Raw genomic sequence first — 18857 nt, forward strand, 5'->3', positions numbered from 1 at the left:
ATTTTCAGGCCTTTTCCTTCATCTTTGTATAGCTTCATCTTTTTGTTGTTGTTCTTTATGTGAGCTTCAGTTAGCCTTATCTTGTAAACATTCTGTTACTAATTTCTGCTCTCACAGTTTTGATACCCCGGAGGTCTTTCCTGGGTCTCCAAACTGACTGTTTCTTTCTAAACTGATACCATTCTGTTCCTGTTCTCTGAATGTAATTTCTTTTTTTATCTCTTGTGAAGGTTTTAATAAAAATATCTTCTTGTTGTTGTTAACAGATTTCTTCTCCTTGCCAAGCATTTGTTTTATCAATATCACTAATTCTTCCTGTGTAGCTTCTCTTTCTCTCTCTGTTTATTTTTGCTGCAAAAAGGTTTTTTGTTTCATTTGGTCCAAGAATTGGGCAAGGGGCTTCTGGGTGGATACAATTCTGGGGGCAGGGACGGGGGAAGTAAAGCTTGCTGCTGATGGCAGGGGGACACAGAGGTCCCCCTGCAGGTCCCCGCAGGCCCCTAGTCATGCTTGAGGGTGCGATACTTGTCTTGTCCAGACTGGGAGCCGCCCAGTCTTCAAATGTTGGTCAGATGGTCAACCCTCTTCTCCAGCAGTTTCACTTCCTCATCCAGGAGGTGGTTCTCCAGAAAGTCACAGAGATGGAAGCCAGTGTGGGCGGAACCCACGGCCTGCAGATCCAGAAGGGCTTGGTTCAGGTTCTCCAAGGCCAGCGCTGTTTGCATAGCGTTCAGGGTTTTACCCCACTCGTCCTGGGATGGCTTCTGGATGTCTTGGAAGAAGACTCGGCCGCCACGCTGGTTTTGCAGCTTCAAGAGCCACTCGGCACTCTCATGCTTCTCCTTCACCAACTCGTGGAAGAAGTGTCCCACGCCTTCCAAGGCCACATCATCGAGGTCAAAATAAAAGCCCAGGGAGAGGTGGGTGTAAGAGGCCCACATGTGCAGGTTGACCAGATAGTTGACGCTGTCCTCTGCTTTGGTGGAATAATTTTGACCGATCTGAGAGGTCATAGTTGGTCAAGGTTTGGTGGCTAACAAAAAAAAACAAAACAAAAATCGGTGTTAGCTGGTTTTGAAAATAGGAGATGGCTAAGACAGTCCCAAGGTTATGCCTGGAGATGAAACTGGATGGTAGTTGGAGGCTGGAAGGGGGGAGTCGCCGAGTCTGTTCCATCCAAACAAGAAGCAAGAGACAGACCCGCGGGACCGCTGGGGACGTCTGTAGCTTCTCTTTTATGGAAGGCCTTCACACGGTGTGTCTCGTGACCCACTGTTCTCAGCAGGTAGTTAGAAGCAGCTGCTAAAAAGCTTGTCAAGTTGTGATCTGGAAGTTGTGATCTGTGAGGGTGCTGAATCTGGGTTTTACAGCAAAGCCATCTGGCAGGGTTCTTTCTTGTGAGGATGTCTGATCTTCAGTTACTGATCCTTGGATTGGGCAGAAGACCTTTTAGCCTCCTGCCTAGATGTAGAGGACAGGTTGCCAGCTTTCCGTAATCTGGATGATGGAGGAAGACCAAGCACCTTCACGTTTAGTGTGCATTTGGCATTTTTAACATTCTGTTTTCGCTCTTGTACCCACACCTTCAGCCACGCCTGGGGCTTCCCAATCTAGGGGCTTGCTAGTCTCTCTTCCAGGGAATAAAACCCTTTGGTGCCAAGGTGGAGGAGATGATTTGGAGATGAACCGATGATCTGTTCTTTAAACACTTTGAATAAACTCTTTTGGGTTTTGGCTCCACCCCATTCCATCTTCCAGGGTTCCTGGTAAGAGGTTTTATTTGAGGGGAGTCCACTGGTAGGAATATAGGGGTGCTTCTTAGGTTTTTCCTTTGCTGGGTTCAGGCAGTCTACCAAGTTTGTCAGGCTGTTGTTTGTTTCCTTTGTTGTTACATGCCCTTAAGTTGACGACTCACAGAGACCCTATGAACAATAGCTTGAAACCTCGCCTTATCCTGAGACAATCTCACCATCTCTGACACATCTTTACCCTATCACCTGTTTGCTTTCTGATAGTATGAGTTTCTTCTTTTTTTTTATAGTCCCTTTACTGTAATTTTGGTGGCATTTCAATCAAGAGGGATAAAACACACTGTGAAGTTAGTATGCTGTCTTTACCCTGAAACCCATGGCCCTTTATTGTGGCCCCATGGCCGTAGCACTGTCCCATGGGCCGGACCTCTCGCACACCATCGTTAATCCCAGAATATGAAGTCAACCGCATTAACTGGGAATAGAAACCAACATTTTTCTATTGAGAACCACTGATGTGTAGCATAATACATAAGAGAAAGAGTAGGGAGTATTATGCTGAGTGAAATAACTCAGTCATATAAGGACAAAAACTATATATGACCACTATTGGCAAAACAGGAGGACAACTGAGTAAGATGTGTGTAAATGTGCAAAAGGGGAACAGCGGAGGGGGCGGAAAAAAGGGGAGGGTAGGACAGAGGGGTCTGTGGGTGGATGGGGTGTGTGTGTGTGTGTGTGTGTGTGTGTGTGTGGATTAGGAAAGATTGCATGAGCAGGGGTGCAGATAGGCATAGATTAGTTATAAATTAGATAACATACAAGGTATAGGAATGACTGAATGATTGTATAAAATACAATGCATATGAATGTAAGCAAACCAATTAAATAAAAAGAAAGAAAAATCAGTGTTCTTGCTGTGTTCAAGACAAAGAATATATATAGCTTCCTGCCCAGAGTTTCAATATAGTTTGTCCTGGAGAAGGTGAAGCCGGAATGCTCCTTGGAGGCAAGGATTCTGAAGCTTTGTCTGACATACTTTGGGCGTGTTGCAAGGAGGGACTGGTCCTTGGAGAGGGACATCATGTTTGGCAGAGTGGAGGGACGGCGCAGAAGAGGAAGACCCTTGACGACATGGATCGATTCTGTGACTGGAGCAGTGGGAATAAGTGCGTTTGAGATGGCGATATTTGCACAGGATAGAACGGCGTTTAGAGCTCTTGTACATAGAGTTGCTATGAGTCACAAACGACTCGATGGCACATAGCAACAACAACATCTAAAATTTATCATTAATATTATTATTATGATGCCCATTTTCATATGAAGAAATCCAAATACAGATTAGGGAATTTTGTCAAGATTGAACTCAATAACAACAACTCAATGCTGTTGAATAAAAACTCACGCCTGACCCTCTACTAGGTTTTGAGAGGCTATAAATTGCATGAGGCCATTACCCATCAATACAGAAATTCAAATTTTTATTTTATTTTGTGTGTGTGTACCGTCAAATTGGATCTGACTGGTACAGGAGGAGGTTGCCCCTCCTCCTCCAGCAGAGCATCTGGTGGATTTGAACCGTGTACCTCTGGGATTGCAGTGCAGCTTCTTGCCACTAGGCCACCAGAGCTCCCTTCAATATATAAATTTATATGTATAATTAAATGGCAATTTTGGAACTGAAACACACAATAATAAATTAATATCCCGGTGGATATGTGTAACAGCAGATAAGATACAGATGAAGAAACCGTTAGTGAACTAGAAGGGTGTAAAGAATGGGGACGGTGGGGAGGAAGAATGAAAATAAAGACACACAGGACTGTCCTCAGCTCCGGGCGGAAGGGGTCGCTATTCCACCTCCTGCTACAGAGCTTCACTGTCCAACTGACCATATAGGACCATTTTACATCCATGGGTATTTAAAGATTTTTTTTTTCCTTACAGGGCATGAATAAGATGTAAAAAGAAACAAGTGAACTTAACTTTTATATTTTATACAATGTCGCATATCCATAATATTATTTCAACATGGAAATCGTTATAAAAATGTTGTTTTTTATACTTACCTCACACTTGTCTAAGTCGTCAATAACTGGTGTGTATTTTACACTTGTTAGGTGCCGTTGAGTGGAGTCCGACTCATAGCGACCTTATGAACACCTGACCCCACCCCTGCCCTGGCCCGGTCATCATCATCGTTTCTGACACATTTGAGTCCGTGGCTGCATGTGCCAATTGTTTTGTCACCACTGGTAGCTAGTGACCGTTATGTCAGATGACACAAATCCTCCTCCTCCTCCTCTCTCTCTCTGTTACACATTTACACATGTCACGGCCTATCTTTACTTGACATTCAGTGCTCAATAGTGGCACAGAGCAAAAAATATAAAACGCTTAAACCCACAGCCTTGTGATTAACACACCAGCTTATCCACCTGTCTTGCCTAACTTCGTGAAACAACAAGGGCCTGTGTCCAGCTCCTCGGAAAGTGTGTGGCCCACGTTACTGCTGGTGTGAGAGACAGACACTGCTTTTTAGTATGGGAAGCACTGAAGAAGGGACAGCAGTGAGGAGAGAGGGAAAACCCAAAACCACGCGGCAGCTCCCTCACCCTTCTGCTACAGACGACCACTGCCGGCGGGGTCCAGCTGCCGGGCTGATTGCTCTGGTCTGTTCCTGTTTGTGGTTCTGATGGCACTCAAGAGTTAACAGTATTTTCAACAGCTGCACATGCGAGGCAGAGTTCTTTGCTGCCATGATGACTCACAGAGACCCTAAGAGCATCAGACCTGAACCTTGCCCTACCCTGTGCCATTCTCAGGATCTCTGATACTCTTAGGCCCACATGTTGTTGTTGTTATGTGCCGTCGAGTCACTTGCGACTCATAGCGACTCTATGTACAACAAGCCCTAAACCCTGCTCTGTCCTGTGCCAATCTCACTGTCTCTGACACTCCCATCCCGATTACCCCAGTCACTGAATCAGTCCACCTCATAGAGGGCCTTCCCCTCCTGCACTGTCCCTCCACTGTCCCTCCACCCTCCCTCCCAAGCATGATGTCCTTCTCCAAGGACCGGTCTCTCCTCACAGCATGTCCAAAGTACGTTAGACGGAGCCTCAGAATCCTTGCCTCCAAGGAGCCACCTGGTTTACCCTGGGCCCACATAGCTATGTTAAACTTTACCCAAAACTACTATTTTCCAGGGCGGCTGTACCCTCTGCATTCTTGCCAGCAGGACATGAGAGACTGAAGGGCTCGGAGTCTTTGCCAGCACTTGGTTCTACTGTTCACTACAGTCACTGTGTCAATTGCTCCTGATGGGGGTCTCCCTCCTTTTCTGCCCCTCCACCTTTTAAAAAAAATATTTTAAAAACGTAATTAAAACCATTTTTTTAAACGTCTCAATCCTCAAACACCACTGTCCAGCTGATTCTGACCAGCCCCCAGTCCCCAAGGCGGCAGGTCTTCACGGGAACAGAATGCCCCTGTGGGGGCGGGGGGGATTTGATCCACTCATCTTTGAATGAACATCTCAATGATTCCTCAGCTGTGCCACCAGAGCTCCTTTTAAAAGTCCCATCGAGGGGCCAAGCTAAACTGGCTGGTGTCATGAGCTGGGAATTCTGGTCTTGGTAGAAGTGCAGGGAAGTCACTAAGGGAAGTGGAGGTGCCTGGGTGGGACGGGGCAGGACACTCAACAGACCCACTGTCCTCTCCATCCATCTGCCAGAGAATCGAATGCCAAGTGATCCTGGAACATTCTAGAACCTCCAGGGACAAAGGAGGGTGGTGACCTCCATGGTTTAAATCCCAGCCAGGATGAGTGAGGGTTGTGGTCCCTCTCCCTAAGTCCTCACTGCAAAGATTTGCCCCTCCACCATTTCCACTGACATTCTGCCAAGGCTGTTGTTGGGTGCGATCTACTCCACCATGTCTCGTAGCAACCCTGCACACGGCAGTCCTGAGGCTAATGTTAGCCTGTGCCATCTCACAATGTCTGCCATTGGTCCAGCAGTCACTGTGCTCATTGATCTGGGGACTCCTCCTCTCCTTTGCCATCCCCATATTTCCCCCCACCCCGCAGCATGAGGTCCTTTTTCAAGGCTGGCTCTTCCTAGTAACGTGCCAAAGTCTGTGATACGAAGTTTCACCATCCTTGCTTCAAAGTAGCAAGCTGCGTGCCCTTCCTCCCAAGACAGACTTGTTTGTCGTTTTGTCACTTCCTGGGATGCTCAGAATGCTTCTCCAACACCACAATCCAAAGACACTGATTCTTCTGTCGTCCTGTACTATATAGCACACTCCTTCCACTTCAAACTTCAAGTAACCAACTTATTTGGTCTCCATCATTTTACTAAGACCCAATTTTGATAGTTTTGTATAACGGAGCCATACAGGATGCAACTCTTCGAGGCTAGCTTTTTCCACTCAGCGTGAGGCCCTTGGGATCCGTCCAAATGGCTGCAACATCTCAGCAGTGTGTTATTCTGACTGCTGGGTATATCCCTTCACATAGCTCTACCACAGCTGCAGCCCCCACTGAAGGATATGTGGATCATTTCTAGGTTTTAGTTATTAAAACGCAGCTCGTATGAACATTTGTGTGGTGGTTTTGGTTGAACATATGCTTTTATTTCTCTGGTGTAAATACTGCGAGTGGGGACTGCTGGGTCAAATGGCTATGTTACATTTTAGTTATTACAAACAGCTTTCAGTTATTATAAACACAGCTGCTCTGAACATTAGTGTATAGGTTCAACAACACATAAAAACATATGTCCAACAACTAGGAGTGGAACTGCTGGGTCTTACGGCTATGTTCAACTTTAAAGAAAAACTACTATTCTCCAGAGAGGCTGTAGCACTTTGCATTCTTACCAGCCGTATGTGAGAGACTGATTGGCACTGAATCTTCACCAGCACCTGCTGCTGTTTATTTTAGTCATGCATTCTTCCTTTCTGCACACCTTTTCTATCTATTTGAGGAACAGATCATCGGGAGGCTGGACTTTATGAAGAAGAATGTAGCATCAGGATTGGAGGAAGACTCACCAACAAACTGCCTTATACAGATGACACAACCTTACTCAGCAAAACTGAGGAAGTCTTGGAGTGTTTGCTGCAGAAGGTCAAGGACTGCAGCCTTCAACACGGATTGCATCTCAACATCAAGAAAACAAAGATTCTCACCATGAGGCCAGTAGGTAGTATCATGACAGACAGAGAAAGGATTGAGGTTGTTAATGATTTCATCTTGTTTGGATCCACAATCAACACCCTTGTCACCAGCAGTCAGGAAATCAAAAGACGAGTTGCATTGGGAAAGAAGGCATCGATTCTTCTGCAATCCTAATTCAATGCCTACCTCTCAGAGGCGTAAGAAGTAATTGGAAAGACCATGGCTTGAATCAGGCACACTTTTGGTCTTTAAAGTGGCATTGCTGCCCCTCTGCACCTTGGAGAAGTCTGATTTCCCCAATGCGATATGTCTTTTGATTTCCTGACTTTGGGTAACAAAGGTGTTGTTTGTAGATCTAAATAACGTATTTGTTGTTGTTGTTATGTGCCATCAAGTCGATGACAACTCATAGCTAACGTGTGAGCAATATTTCTAGATTTTTTAAAATAAATCCCACTGGTCTACATATTAATCTTTATACAACACTATTCTATCTTGTTTACTTTTGTATTGTAGTATATTTTGAAATCACTTAGTCTGAGTCACGAATTTTGTTCCTTTTCAAGATTGTTTTAACTACTTCATGAGGTTTCCAGGATTAACTTTTAGATTTCTAACAGACCTAAAAACATTTGCTGGGATTTTGTTAGGAATTACATTGGATATGGAGATCAGAACTTGGGAAATATGGCCAGCTTAATAATAATAAATCTCCTAATCCTTGAACATGCCAAGTTATCTTTTCCTTTACTTACGTCTTTTTTACTTTCTTTCAACAATGTGTTGTAATTTTTTAAAAAAAATGTATTTTATTTTTTTTTGTTTGTGTACCATCAAATCAGATCTGAGTCGGATCGCAGTGCAGCTTCTTGCCATTAGGCCACCAGAGCTCCCTCGTGTTGTAATTTTTACAGTATAAATTTTGTACCTCTTTTGTTAAACATATTTGCTGTGATTTCTAAATGGAGTTATTGTCTTAAAAAGAATCTTGTTTATTTATTCCTAGTATACAGATACACAAATTATTTTTGCACATCAGTATTACACTCTACAGTTAATCCTAATAATTATTAATCATATCTTGTATATAAGATAATGACATATTCAAACAGTTTTGTTTTCTAATTTGGGGACCCTTTACTAGTTTTCTGCCTTTTTGTCCTGGCTTGAACTTCCAGCATCATGTTGAACAAAGGATTTGGGTAGGAAATCTTCGATCTTACCAAGATCATAGTCCATCTTTAGCATTAAGTATGACGCCAGCTGTAGGTTTTTCTCACAGATTCTTCATGAGGCTGCCGAAAGGCTCCTTGGTTTTAGTTTACTGAGAATTTTTGGCCTGAGGTGGGGCTGGATTTTGTCAACAGCTTTCTTCCTGTGACTATTGAGAGATAATGGGTTGTTTGTCCTTTATTTTATTAATCTGGAATGTTCCACTGATTAATTTTCAGATGTCAAATCAGTTTTTCATTTGTGGGATAAATCTCATTTGCTCATGCTATATCATTTTGTTGATTTTTTTTACATTATTTTGGGTTTCACTGATTTTTTTTTCTAGTGTTTCTCTTCTCAATTTCACCCATCAACTGTAGTATTTTTTTTCTTTCCTTCCACTTTGTACATCTAGTTTTTCATTTCTTTTTCCAATGTCTTCAGTTGGAAGGTTAAGTGCTCTGAGATATTTTCTAATAGAAAATATTCTTCTCTGTCTCTCGTCCAGTTTTTAAATGTCTATTTTCTCTGACATTATTCTATCCAATTTGGTTTTCTTTTTTTGATTGAATAAAGTTTTATTTTTCCAAAGGTACAGCTGGTTGGACCTTTTTTCACGCATCTTCACCAGAAGCTGGGGTATCGCTACCCTTGGTGTTTCTGGTGTATATTACCTGAGTTCTGTGTTTTGGAAAAAAGCTTGGTAAGTCCCTTACTTAGCAGCTCCTGAAGGGCGGCCCTGGCTGGCAACGGTGGATTTTTCAGTCTCTCCAGAGACGACAACAGCGGGGGTTATAAGCTTATAGTTTGGGAACCTCTTTACAGAGTCTGTCATATGTGGCTTTTTCAGACAAGATCGGGTTATTGAGCTTGTCACAAACTTTGCCTTTGGACCACTTCTTCTGGGTCTTTTCTCCAGATTTGTTCACTGGGTCTTTGTCTTCTTGGGCAACTTTCTGACATCTTTCTTTCTCTTGTCACCCTTTGTCAGCATCACAAAGCTTGGAGAAAAGTTACCACAAGTGAAGATGTCAGACAAAAAGGAAGTCCCAATTTGGTTTTCTTAGTAGTTGTTTACATTGGACATACATTTTGCCATTCTTTAACTTTTGACTTCTTTGACTCTTCAAATCTAATGTGTGTCAGCTGCAGACAACATGTAATTGTATCTTTTGAAAAATACAACCTGATAACTCCTACTTTTTAATTATAGCCCCACCCCTCACTTATTGACATGGTTAGGATCCAAAGACCTGTCAGATGAAAATCAGCAATATGTGAAAACGGAGGATGACTACATCATTATATAACACTGACAATCACATCTCAACCAAGCTGACACATCACCTTCCCCAGGTTAGACAGCATTACTCCTGCCTTACACCTCACCATTTATGACCGTCAGATATAGATCATGAATGTGCGAAAGTGCAGAAGAGAACTTTTACCATTGTCATATATTTGCAGTGTTGGCTGACGAGATAGCCAACAAGTCAAGTTTAAGTGTACTGCTTAACCTGCTAATATTTAATGTTACTGTTGATACAGTTGATTTGTGTATACCATTTTATTTTTCGTTTACTGTGTTTCACAGTTTTCCTTTATTTATTTTTCATTAAATGAGTATTTTCCAAGTATAACAACTTAGTATCTTCAATTTTTTTTCAGTTAACTTGCTAGTGGCTGTTTGTGGACTTATCATATACATTTTTTTTTTACATTTACTTTTTAAATTAAGTTTCTATAATGGTCCATACACATTTTAACTTTACTAACTCAGTATTATCATTACAGAGCTCATTTATACATGTCTAATGCTGAATACAACAATAAAGGGTTTCCCCCCCTTTTTTTCTGTGTACTGTCAAATCAGATCTGACCGGAACAGGAGGAGAATGCCCCTCCTTCTCCAGCCAAGCATCTGGTAGATTCAAACCATGTGCCTTCTGAGTTACAGGGCAGCTTCTTGCCACTAGGCCACCAGAGCTCCAACAGATGTTGTTGTATACAATTACTTTTTAAGTTAGTTAAGAGAGAAAGAAGCATTTATGCTGTCTCTTGTAACTACATAATTAACAGATTAACTTTTTGCTTTTGGTTGTGGATCTGAATTATTGTCTGAGATCGCTTGCTTTCAGGCTGAACAGCCTATACTATTTCTGATAAGTCTGGTCTGCTCGCAATTAAGTCTGTTTTTGTGTGGCTGGATTATTTTAATTGTTTAGGACAGCTTTGCTGGATATAAGACTCTTGGTTGGAAATGTACTGCTACTTTGAATGTGTCAATAGTTTCTTTTGAGCAATCAGTTGTCAGTCTTATTGGTTCCTTTTACAATAAGTCAGATTTCTATTGTTGCTTTAGGATTTTCACTTTGTTCTTCAACATTTTTAATATGACATTTACATGCATACATCTTTGTATTTGTCCTACTTGGAAATCACTGAGCCTCTTATATCTGCTAGTTGTTTTTCATCAAGTGTAAGAAGTTGTAAGTCATTGTTTTTAAAATATTTTTTTTTACTCTGCTCTTTTCTCCTCTTTCTGGTTCTTCCTTTCTTTAGCAGTTCATCATTCCCTTATTGAAGATATATACATATATATACACATATATATGTTGTGTTGTTGTTAAGTGCTGTCAAGTCGCAGGCGACTCATAGCAACCCTATGAAGGAGAGTCCTCGACACTTGGGTGCCTTTCATCCTTTCTCCAGGTTCACAGGGTTTCCGGAGGTAAGCTATTATGGAATTGGATACCACTCCTCCTTCCAAACACACACACACACACACACACACACACACACACACACATATATACACACACACATATAAAATATATATATTTTCTTTTACCCATTTTAACTATGTGACTATTATATTTTTTACTCCCCTCTCCCTTCCTTTTCATCCTAATGAACCATCCAAGAATAATTCTTTTTGAGCATAAATCTTTTTTTGTTTAGCATTTTATAAAAATAGTCTTATGCAATATTTTAAACATTTCAGAGAGGACTTTAGTAGATTTGCCCAAAGCAATACGTCCACTTGATTTCTTTGCTGCTGCTTCCAAGTGTGATGATAGGTGATCCAGGTTAAACAAAGCAGTGACTTTTTCTATTTCTAGGATGGCATTTCAAAGTGATTTGTAGTAAACCAAGTTTATCTGAATCTACAAATGAGTTGAGGTCGTTTGGTGCTGTTGGGTTCTTTAGCACTCGGAGCGAGCCTGGGAACCCCAGATCTGAACCTTGCCCCAGGCTGTGCCGCCCTCACCATCTCGAATGCGGTCGAGCTCACTGTTACAGTCTTTGGGTCAAACCATCGTGTTGAGCGTCTTCTCTCTCTGACCCCCCGCCTCTCTCACGTGGATTTTCTCACACTTGTGCCGTTCCCCTGTGCAGAACTCTGGAGTAGCCTTTTTATAACCTGTGAAACCTCTATGCCACTGTTCTGGCCTTGGGGTAGGGGACGGTCATGCTTTTCTCATAGGGCGCTGGGCAGTGTCAGGTCTTTTCAGCTTGCCTCTATTGGCATAGAACCTCGACAAGACATCTGGGGAATGGCATCTGAGCGCCATAAATCTCCGCTCACGGTGCCTGGAGGAAATCCTCTACTCTATTAACGCCGGCTAGGCAGACGGAGAGAGCCCTAGGCCTTAGCCACTTTCCAGAAATAGCTACTGTAACACGGAGCTGGGGAATCTGAGCCAGGCTGGCCACTTGCCTCTTTCAAGGAGAACCACTGGCCTCAAGTGGGAGCTGGGAGCAGGTGGGGAAAGTGAGTAGGAGCTGGGGAGACAGGTGCGTTCACTTAAAGTAAATGCACAACTCACTGCCTTTGGGACTGACTCACAGTTGACCCACTCACAGGTTTTCATTAGCTGTAAACTGCACAGGAGGTGATGGCCCATCTTTCTCTCTGGCAGCAGATGGTGGATTCGAACGGCCCACCTTGGGGTTGGAAGCACGACTTGCTACGCAGTAGACCACTAGAGCTCTCCCTACCTCCAGCAGAATTTCCACAAAGCTGAGTTGGGGTGGGGAGGAGAAGGGGGGAGGAGATGGCAAACCACAGTCTCTCACTGTTCGTGCTGAAATTTAGGACATATTCCTGAGAAAATCTTTCTTCATTTGCTTAATTCCCTTGGGGAAACTTTAATATTTTATTATTATTATTATTTTAACCAGGTTTGGTTATTTCACTGAATGGCGAAGTCTTTGGAATTTCTTACACTGCCATTTTGAGACCAGAATCTGATTTCAACTATTATAAACTTAAGAATATTTCTCTTATAGTCAAGGCACTGTTTATTATGGTGAATGTTTTATGTGCTTGAGAAGGAAGGGTATTCTCCTGTTGCTGGGTGGAGTATTTTAGAAATGTTAAACTTAGCAATTAATGCCATTTATAAAATTTCATATTCTTGCCGATTTTCTTTCTATACATTTACAAAATTTTTACAAAGTGTCTCTTTAAATTTGATTCAAAGTTTACAGATCATACTTGTTTTTCAATCATTCAAATACAATTTGTTTTAGAACATTAATTATTATTAATATAGTTAATTATAATGTTTGATCAATCCTTTATTGTGCTTTGCCTTTTTCTTAACCCAACTATTATATTGATAAGTATTTTATTCCCTGTCTTTCCTTTCCCATTTTAGCAACAATTCTTTTTATTAATTTGCATTTATTAGCTTCCATTGGATATGACACATTGGCATATTATTAGCAAATAAACAGAGTTAGAAAAGAACCCATCTGTAATCTCCAGTGTAAAATCTAATTCAGGCAAGGCCTACCTAATAAATAATGATACAACTATTAATAAAAATGTGTTATGGAACAAAATATTTTATATACATGTGTTACTTGTTGGCTGTAGAGGGAAATAAGTAATTTTATATTACAGAAACCTGGATGCCATGTTAATAGTGGAATAACCTGATCTTTTTCGCCTCAGAACAGAAGACACGTGAAATAAACACCACCACTTTCATATTCTTGCCAAGAAATGTTTGACCAGAATCCAATATGGCTGTTCATGTTCAGATTACAGAAACTAGAAGAGTCAAGAGTTTAAATGGACAATAAAAACAGGTCCCCCAAAGTATCTGTAAGACAGTACGGAAGATGCTACACCTGGGTCAAGAGGATGAAGTCTGGGGGAGAGGGAGGAAAAACTTCCACTTGGGGTTCTTTTAGATGTGTGTGTGTGTGTGTGTGTGTGTGTGTGTTTGTGTGTTTACCGATTACTTTTACATACAGGATTCATATACATTATGTTTACATACAGGATTCATATACCTTGTGTTTCATTCATATACATTGTGCTTCACCCATTACAGCATTCATATTACATTTCCTATGATCATTTGCATACATTGTATTGTATAACATTAAGTATCCTTGTGTACCATTACACCATCTTTTCAGGTCCTTAAGGAATCCCTTGTAACTCCTTCACCATCGCCCCCTCCACCCACCAAACTCTACCACCCCATGATTTTTCCCCTCCCCACCCTCAGCCACCCTGTCCCCTCCGTTTCCCCCCTTTGGACTTCCGTATACATCTTACTAGTTATCCTTCTAATTTTACAATAATGGTCTTGTGCAGTATTTGTCCTTATGAGACGGAAATAGTTCACTCAGTATAATGTTCTCCAGCCTCTGCCTATAGCATCCTCTTTCAAGACAAAGCAACAGCAGTCACAGCCACTGACCAAGCCACATAATGTTAGTACAATGGATGGTACTGTCCTGAGAGGTTAGGTAAATAGGAGTTGTCCAACTGCCCATTCCTCTGCTTTCAATCCCTGAGGTCTGGTAGATTATAACTTGATAACTGTCTCCTACCTGAGCTGGCTTCTACTGAGACTTTCAAGACAAGTATCGGACCAGAGAAGTAGCTGGTGCAGTGGATCCTATAGTTAACTTTCATTTCTATGGGACCTAAGACTTATCTCTCTGGGATTCGTATCTTTCCTTTCTATTCTGACCTGCCTGCAGGGCCAGTCATTTCACCTGTGTTTCTCTGGGTAACTGTCCTTCCTTTGATTCTCTGTGACCATGGATTGAGAGCCCCAGAGGACTCTCCTCTCAGTATCCCTTGGGTAATTCAGTAGGTCTGCACCACGACCTCCTTATGCATGCAAGCTATATCTTGGTGAAGGAAACATGTAGGTCATACCTTGTGGGGTTCCTTTTGTCTTCCTCGGAGATCAAAAACCAAACAAAGTCGGCATAGCTCATCCTTCCCTCCTTCTGTACTGTCTGTCCTCTGGGAGGGGTTGGCATGGGGGTGTGGGGAAGAAGACAAAGAAGAAGACATTGTTAGAAAATTTCCTGAGCACTTGTTTGGAGAAAACACAGGAGGAGGAGGAAGATGATGCTGTTGCTGTTAATGTGACTTCAAGTCCATTACAACTCCCAGCAGCCCTGGGGTCACTAGAATGGACACTGCCTAGCCCTGCGCCGTCCTCACAATCACGTTACGTTGGAGCGCATGTTGTGGCCACTGTGTCAATGAGGGAATCCACGGGGGACAATTCAGGACAGACGCGAGACGCAGGTAGGCAGCAGGCCCGTCTCCTCAGCGTGGCCACAGGCAGGCCGTGCTCTACCCTTGACCTCGCAGGCTGGCCTGGCCTCTACTCTCTTCATGGGTCACTGAGCTAACGTCATCACGTGCCTGGACAACACCCAACTCAGTCAGTAGGCCTCCTGTGGAAGCTGTTGGACCCTCATGGTCCAGGGCTTGGAAAGCCCACTGCACTGTCTCCTGCCGGTCTCTGGGTTCCCCCGGCTCTGTGGCTGTCATTTCTCTGGTGCTGGTGCTCACCATCTCTGGTGTCCTGTCTCCTGGCTCCTCAAGTCCAAGGGACACACTCTAATCCCATCGGCTTGGTGATGGTCACTTTTCAGGATGGCATCAGGGGGCTGTCCACCTTCCTTGTATTAACTTATCCCACAAGGGTGCTATACCTGTATCATTACCAAGCCATCCAGCCTCCTTGTGGGCCCAAGAACCTCATCTGCATGTTTTTGTTGTGTGCTGTTGGAACTGACCCATTGCTGATCCCCCCACTGGGTTTTCAGAGACTGTAAATCACAACGGAGGAGATTGTTCATTTTTCTCCTGTGGAGCAGCTGGTGGATTCGAACCACGTGCCTTTGGGATTGCAGCACAACTTCTTACTACTAGGCCACCACAGCTGTCCTATCTACAGAGCCCCTCCTCATTTGCATAGTTCCAGCCAATCATTCGTGCTAATGGTTACCATGGTGGCCAAGGCCATATAGAAGCGATGCAATGTTTGACACTGAGAACAAAGGTGTAGAGCGTAAAACCAGAAGGTATTTGTAAGTAGAAAAAAAGGCATTTGTAAGTAGAAAAAAAAATCGTTTCTAATTTGAATGCAAGTAATTACCAGAATCAAATATTGTTAATTATCTTTAGACATAAGACTGACACTTAAAAAGAATCACTGTTCTTTATTAAGATGTTAACGATAGTTTTGGTGGGACATCATTTCACCCAATTTAAAAAAGAAGCCCCAGCTGCCGAGTCAGAATTGACTCAGCGTTGACGCTCCAGCGGTTTTGTGAAGCGGTACATCCCGCTGGAGGAGACGCCTATCTTTCTCCTGGGGAGTGGCCGCTGGTGGATTTGAACTTCTGGAGAAGCAGGGCGTCTGGGTTAGCAGCGAGACTCTCTACCTGGGAGGCAGTGCTAGTAGATGGTGCAGGAAGCCTTGCCAAGAGGAACTTCTTCCAATGGCACTTGTAGCTCATTTGAAAACACGGATGCTTTTTCTTACCTTGTTACTGCTCCAGAGAATATTCTTTCAATAATCCTGTTGGACGAAGCTAAAGATAAGAAGAAATTACAGAGCTAGTGAGAAGCATGATCCAGAAAGGTAGTACTTTTAAATTTTCTTTTATTTATTTTTAAATTTTATTATTTTTGTGTGAGTGTACCGTCAAATCAGATCTGACTGGTACAGGAGGAAATTGCCCCTCCTTCCCCGGCAGAGCATCTGGTGGATTAGAACCGTGCGCCTCTAGGATTGTAGTTACAGCTCCTTGCCACTAGGCCACCAGAGCTCCCCTAAAGGTAGTACTTTTAAAACACTTGTTTTTATTATCTACGAGCCAAACCATGACAATGTTCCTTGAAAATAGTCACATTTTTTATGTATATATGTTAAACCTTTTGAAAATAAGCATTTGAAGTTAAACTATGCAGTGTTGTATGTATCTGTGTATATAACTTTTTAAACAAACAGATATTTTTGACATCTAGGCACAACTGAGCACTAAGTTCTGAAGATCCTGACAGCTGGAAAAAAAAAAGGTGAAATAAAAAAAGTATGGCTTTTTGTTTTGGTCACTAAGAACAAGAATGAAAACTACTCTAAATATGAAAACTTTTATCCCACATTCAACTGAAGGAGGAACTAACTGTGTACTTTCTAATAAGAGAGACTTTGTGTGAATAAAATGGATGGCACTTTCAAGCAGAATTTTACAAAAGACATCAAAGCGAGAGGGAGGAAATAAAAAAAGATCCGGTGTGAAAACAACGTATACGAACTTTGTAAGCAAACCAGTATAAAATATATTTTTTAAAGATATCAAAGCATCCTAGAAGCACACTTTTCTTACATCCCTATATTATAAAGGTCTAGGATGTGACCTAAGTGTTTTAGAAATTCCATTAAGTAAATTTTAGTCAGAAACAATTAGATCTTAGGGTAGTATGCTGTTGTTTGAAGATAGAGACCCGTGATAGATCTTTGAGTCTCAATAGCAGCGGGTCATATGAAGAGTTCAAGATTTTATTTTAAAGAGAGAAAGGGGGTGGTGGGGGGAGAGAGGGAGAGGGAGAAAGCTCAAGCCTGGGGATGGTTTGACAGCAGAGTGTGTCCTCTTACCAAGTTTCCCAAGGAATTGCAAACATACTGAAACCATAGCACCAATGATGGGCTGTTAGAGTATCGGCAACCACCAGCATCGAACTCTTGTACACAGAGTCAGGTGCCCAAGGCCGTTGCTGAGTTACCTCTGACTGTCAGTGATAGGACCGGGATGAACTGCCCCTTGGGATTTCCAAGGCTGCTCGCTTTACAGAAGGAGCTCGGGCGTAGTGTGGAGTGAGCTGTGCTGCTAGCCCAAAGGCTATGCACCTCTTCGGTGGTTCAAATCCACCAGTGGCTCCTTAAGAGAGCTGAGCAATCACTTCCGGTGCAGTTTACAGGCTGGAGGGTCAGCTTTGGGTCGGTTCTGACTCAGCAACAACAACAAGAGAACTATTATGGTTATGCCATTCGAAGAGGGGCTTTTAGAACCCAGAGGGTCGTGCAAGCCCTGGAAGGGCGGGTGCAGTTAGACGATCTGTCACTGGTATGGGCAAAGGCACAGTTACCCGAGCTACCTGAGAATCTCTGGGAATATTGCCTTTTCTTAGGGTGCTTGCTGTTAGTCACCGACATACTAAATACTGGAAGTGAAACTCAACACTTATTTAAGATCTAGACTCCACTATAGGGAGTAAGGTGCGCCTGATCCAGGCCTTGGTCTTCGCAATAGCTTGCTTTGCATCAGAGAGCTGGATGATGACTAAGGGTGACAGAAGAAGGATTGAGGCCTTTGAGTTGTAGTGCTGGAGATGAGTACTGAACATACCATGGACAGCTAAGAGAACAAGCAGGTCTGTCCTAGAGATGGTGAAACCAGGATGCTCTTTGGAGGCAAGGATTTCCATCTCACTTACTTAGGGCATGTGGCCAGCAGGGACCAGTCCTTGGAGAAGAACATTTTGCTCAGAAGGGAGGAGTGACAGTGCAAGAGGGGAAGACCTTGGAGTGGATGGATTGACTGAGTCACCGGGGTAATGCGGTTGGTGTGTTGGAGTCAGTGAGACTGGCTCTGGATAGAACAGGGCTCAGAGCTATTGCACACAGGGTCGCTATGAGTTGCAGGCCACTCGATGGTGCGTAACAACAACAGCATAGGGAGCTCTGGTGGCCTAGTGAGTAAGGAATTGTGTTGCCAAGCCAAAGGCCAGCGGTTTGAATCCACCAGCTGCTTCAAGGGAGAAAGACAGGCAGCCCCCTTCTGTGATATTTACAGCCTCTAAAAAGCTGTTGGAGGGTCAGCTATGAGTTGTTTGTGACTCAAGGGCAATGATTTGTTTGTTTGCTGACTCTGCTGTGTCTAAAAGGGAGCTCTGGTGGCCTAGTGGCAAAGAGCTGTGCTTCCAACCCAATGACACATGATTCAAATCCACCAGCTGCTTATGGGCTATCTTCTCCTGTGTGATTTACAGCCTCTGAAAATCTACTGGAGGGTCCGCGATGAGTTAGTTTCAACTCAAAGGTACATAACAACAGCAACAACTACATAAGGCTTAAGAAAATTAATCAGCATCAGTCAAGGAGACGTTTAAGAACAGCGACAATCTTTACAGCGGAAATGAATCTATGTATCTTTTACTTAGGTAAGAAAACGAAATCATGAAAACAATAGTGTCTAAAGTTTATAACCAGCAAAAACAAAGCAGGAAATGCATTATCATGTGATATGTAACTTTTGTTTTCTGACAAAAAGAAAGCATAGAAATTCACCTGCAGAGAAGGCATCTGTTCTAGAACTAAATTCCCAAAGAAGAGTTTTATGAGTGCATGGGGAAACGGGCCACCAAT

The 18857-nt window shown here is 42.8% G+C and overlaps 1 protein-coding gene and 1 pseudogene across 2 annotated transcripts in view; both read right to left on the reverse strand.

Annotated features, from left to right (window-relative positions):
• PPP2R3A (protein phosphatase 2, regulatory subunit B'', alpha) overlaps positions 1-18857 on the reverse strand; it is a 129267-nt gene that overhangs the window by 22504 nt on the left and 87906 nt on the right. For both annotated transcript variants that reach the window (XM_006883367.1, XM_006883368.1), the window contains exons 8-9: positions 15972-16020; positions 14342-14431 (exon numbers count right to left, since the gene is read on the reverse strand). In XM_006883367.1, coding sequence (XP_006883429.1) covers positions 14342-14431; positions 15972-16020 — 139 coding nt within the window. The remainder of the gene's footprint in view (positions 1-14341; positions 14432-15971; positions 16021-18857) is intronic.
• On the reverse strand, positions 501-1013 carry LOC102866689 (annotated as a pseudogene).

The sequence above is a fragment of the Elephantulus edwardii genome, unplaced genomic scaffold, assembly GCF_000299155.1.
Source record: "Elephantulus edwardii isolate Elephantulus edwardi_28Jun2011 unplaced genomic scaffold, EleEdw1.0 scaffold00027, whole genome shotgun sequence".
NCBI lineage: Eukaryota > Metazoa > Chordata > Mammalia > Macroscelidea > Macroscelididae > Elephantulus > Elephantulus edwardii.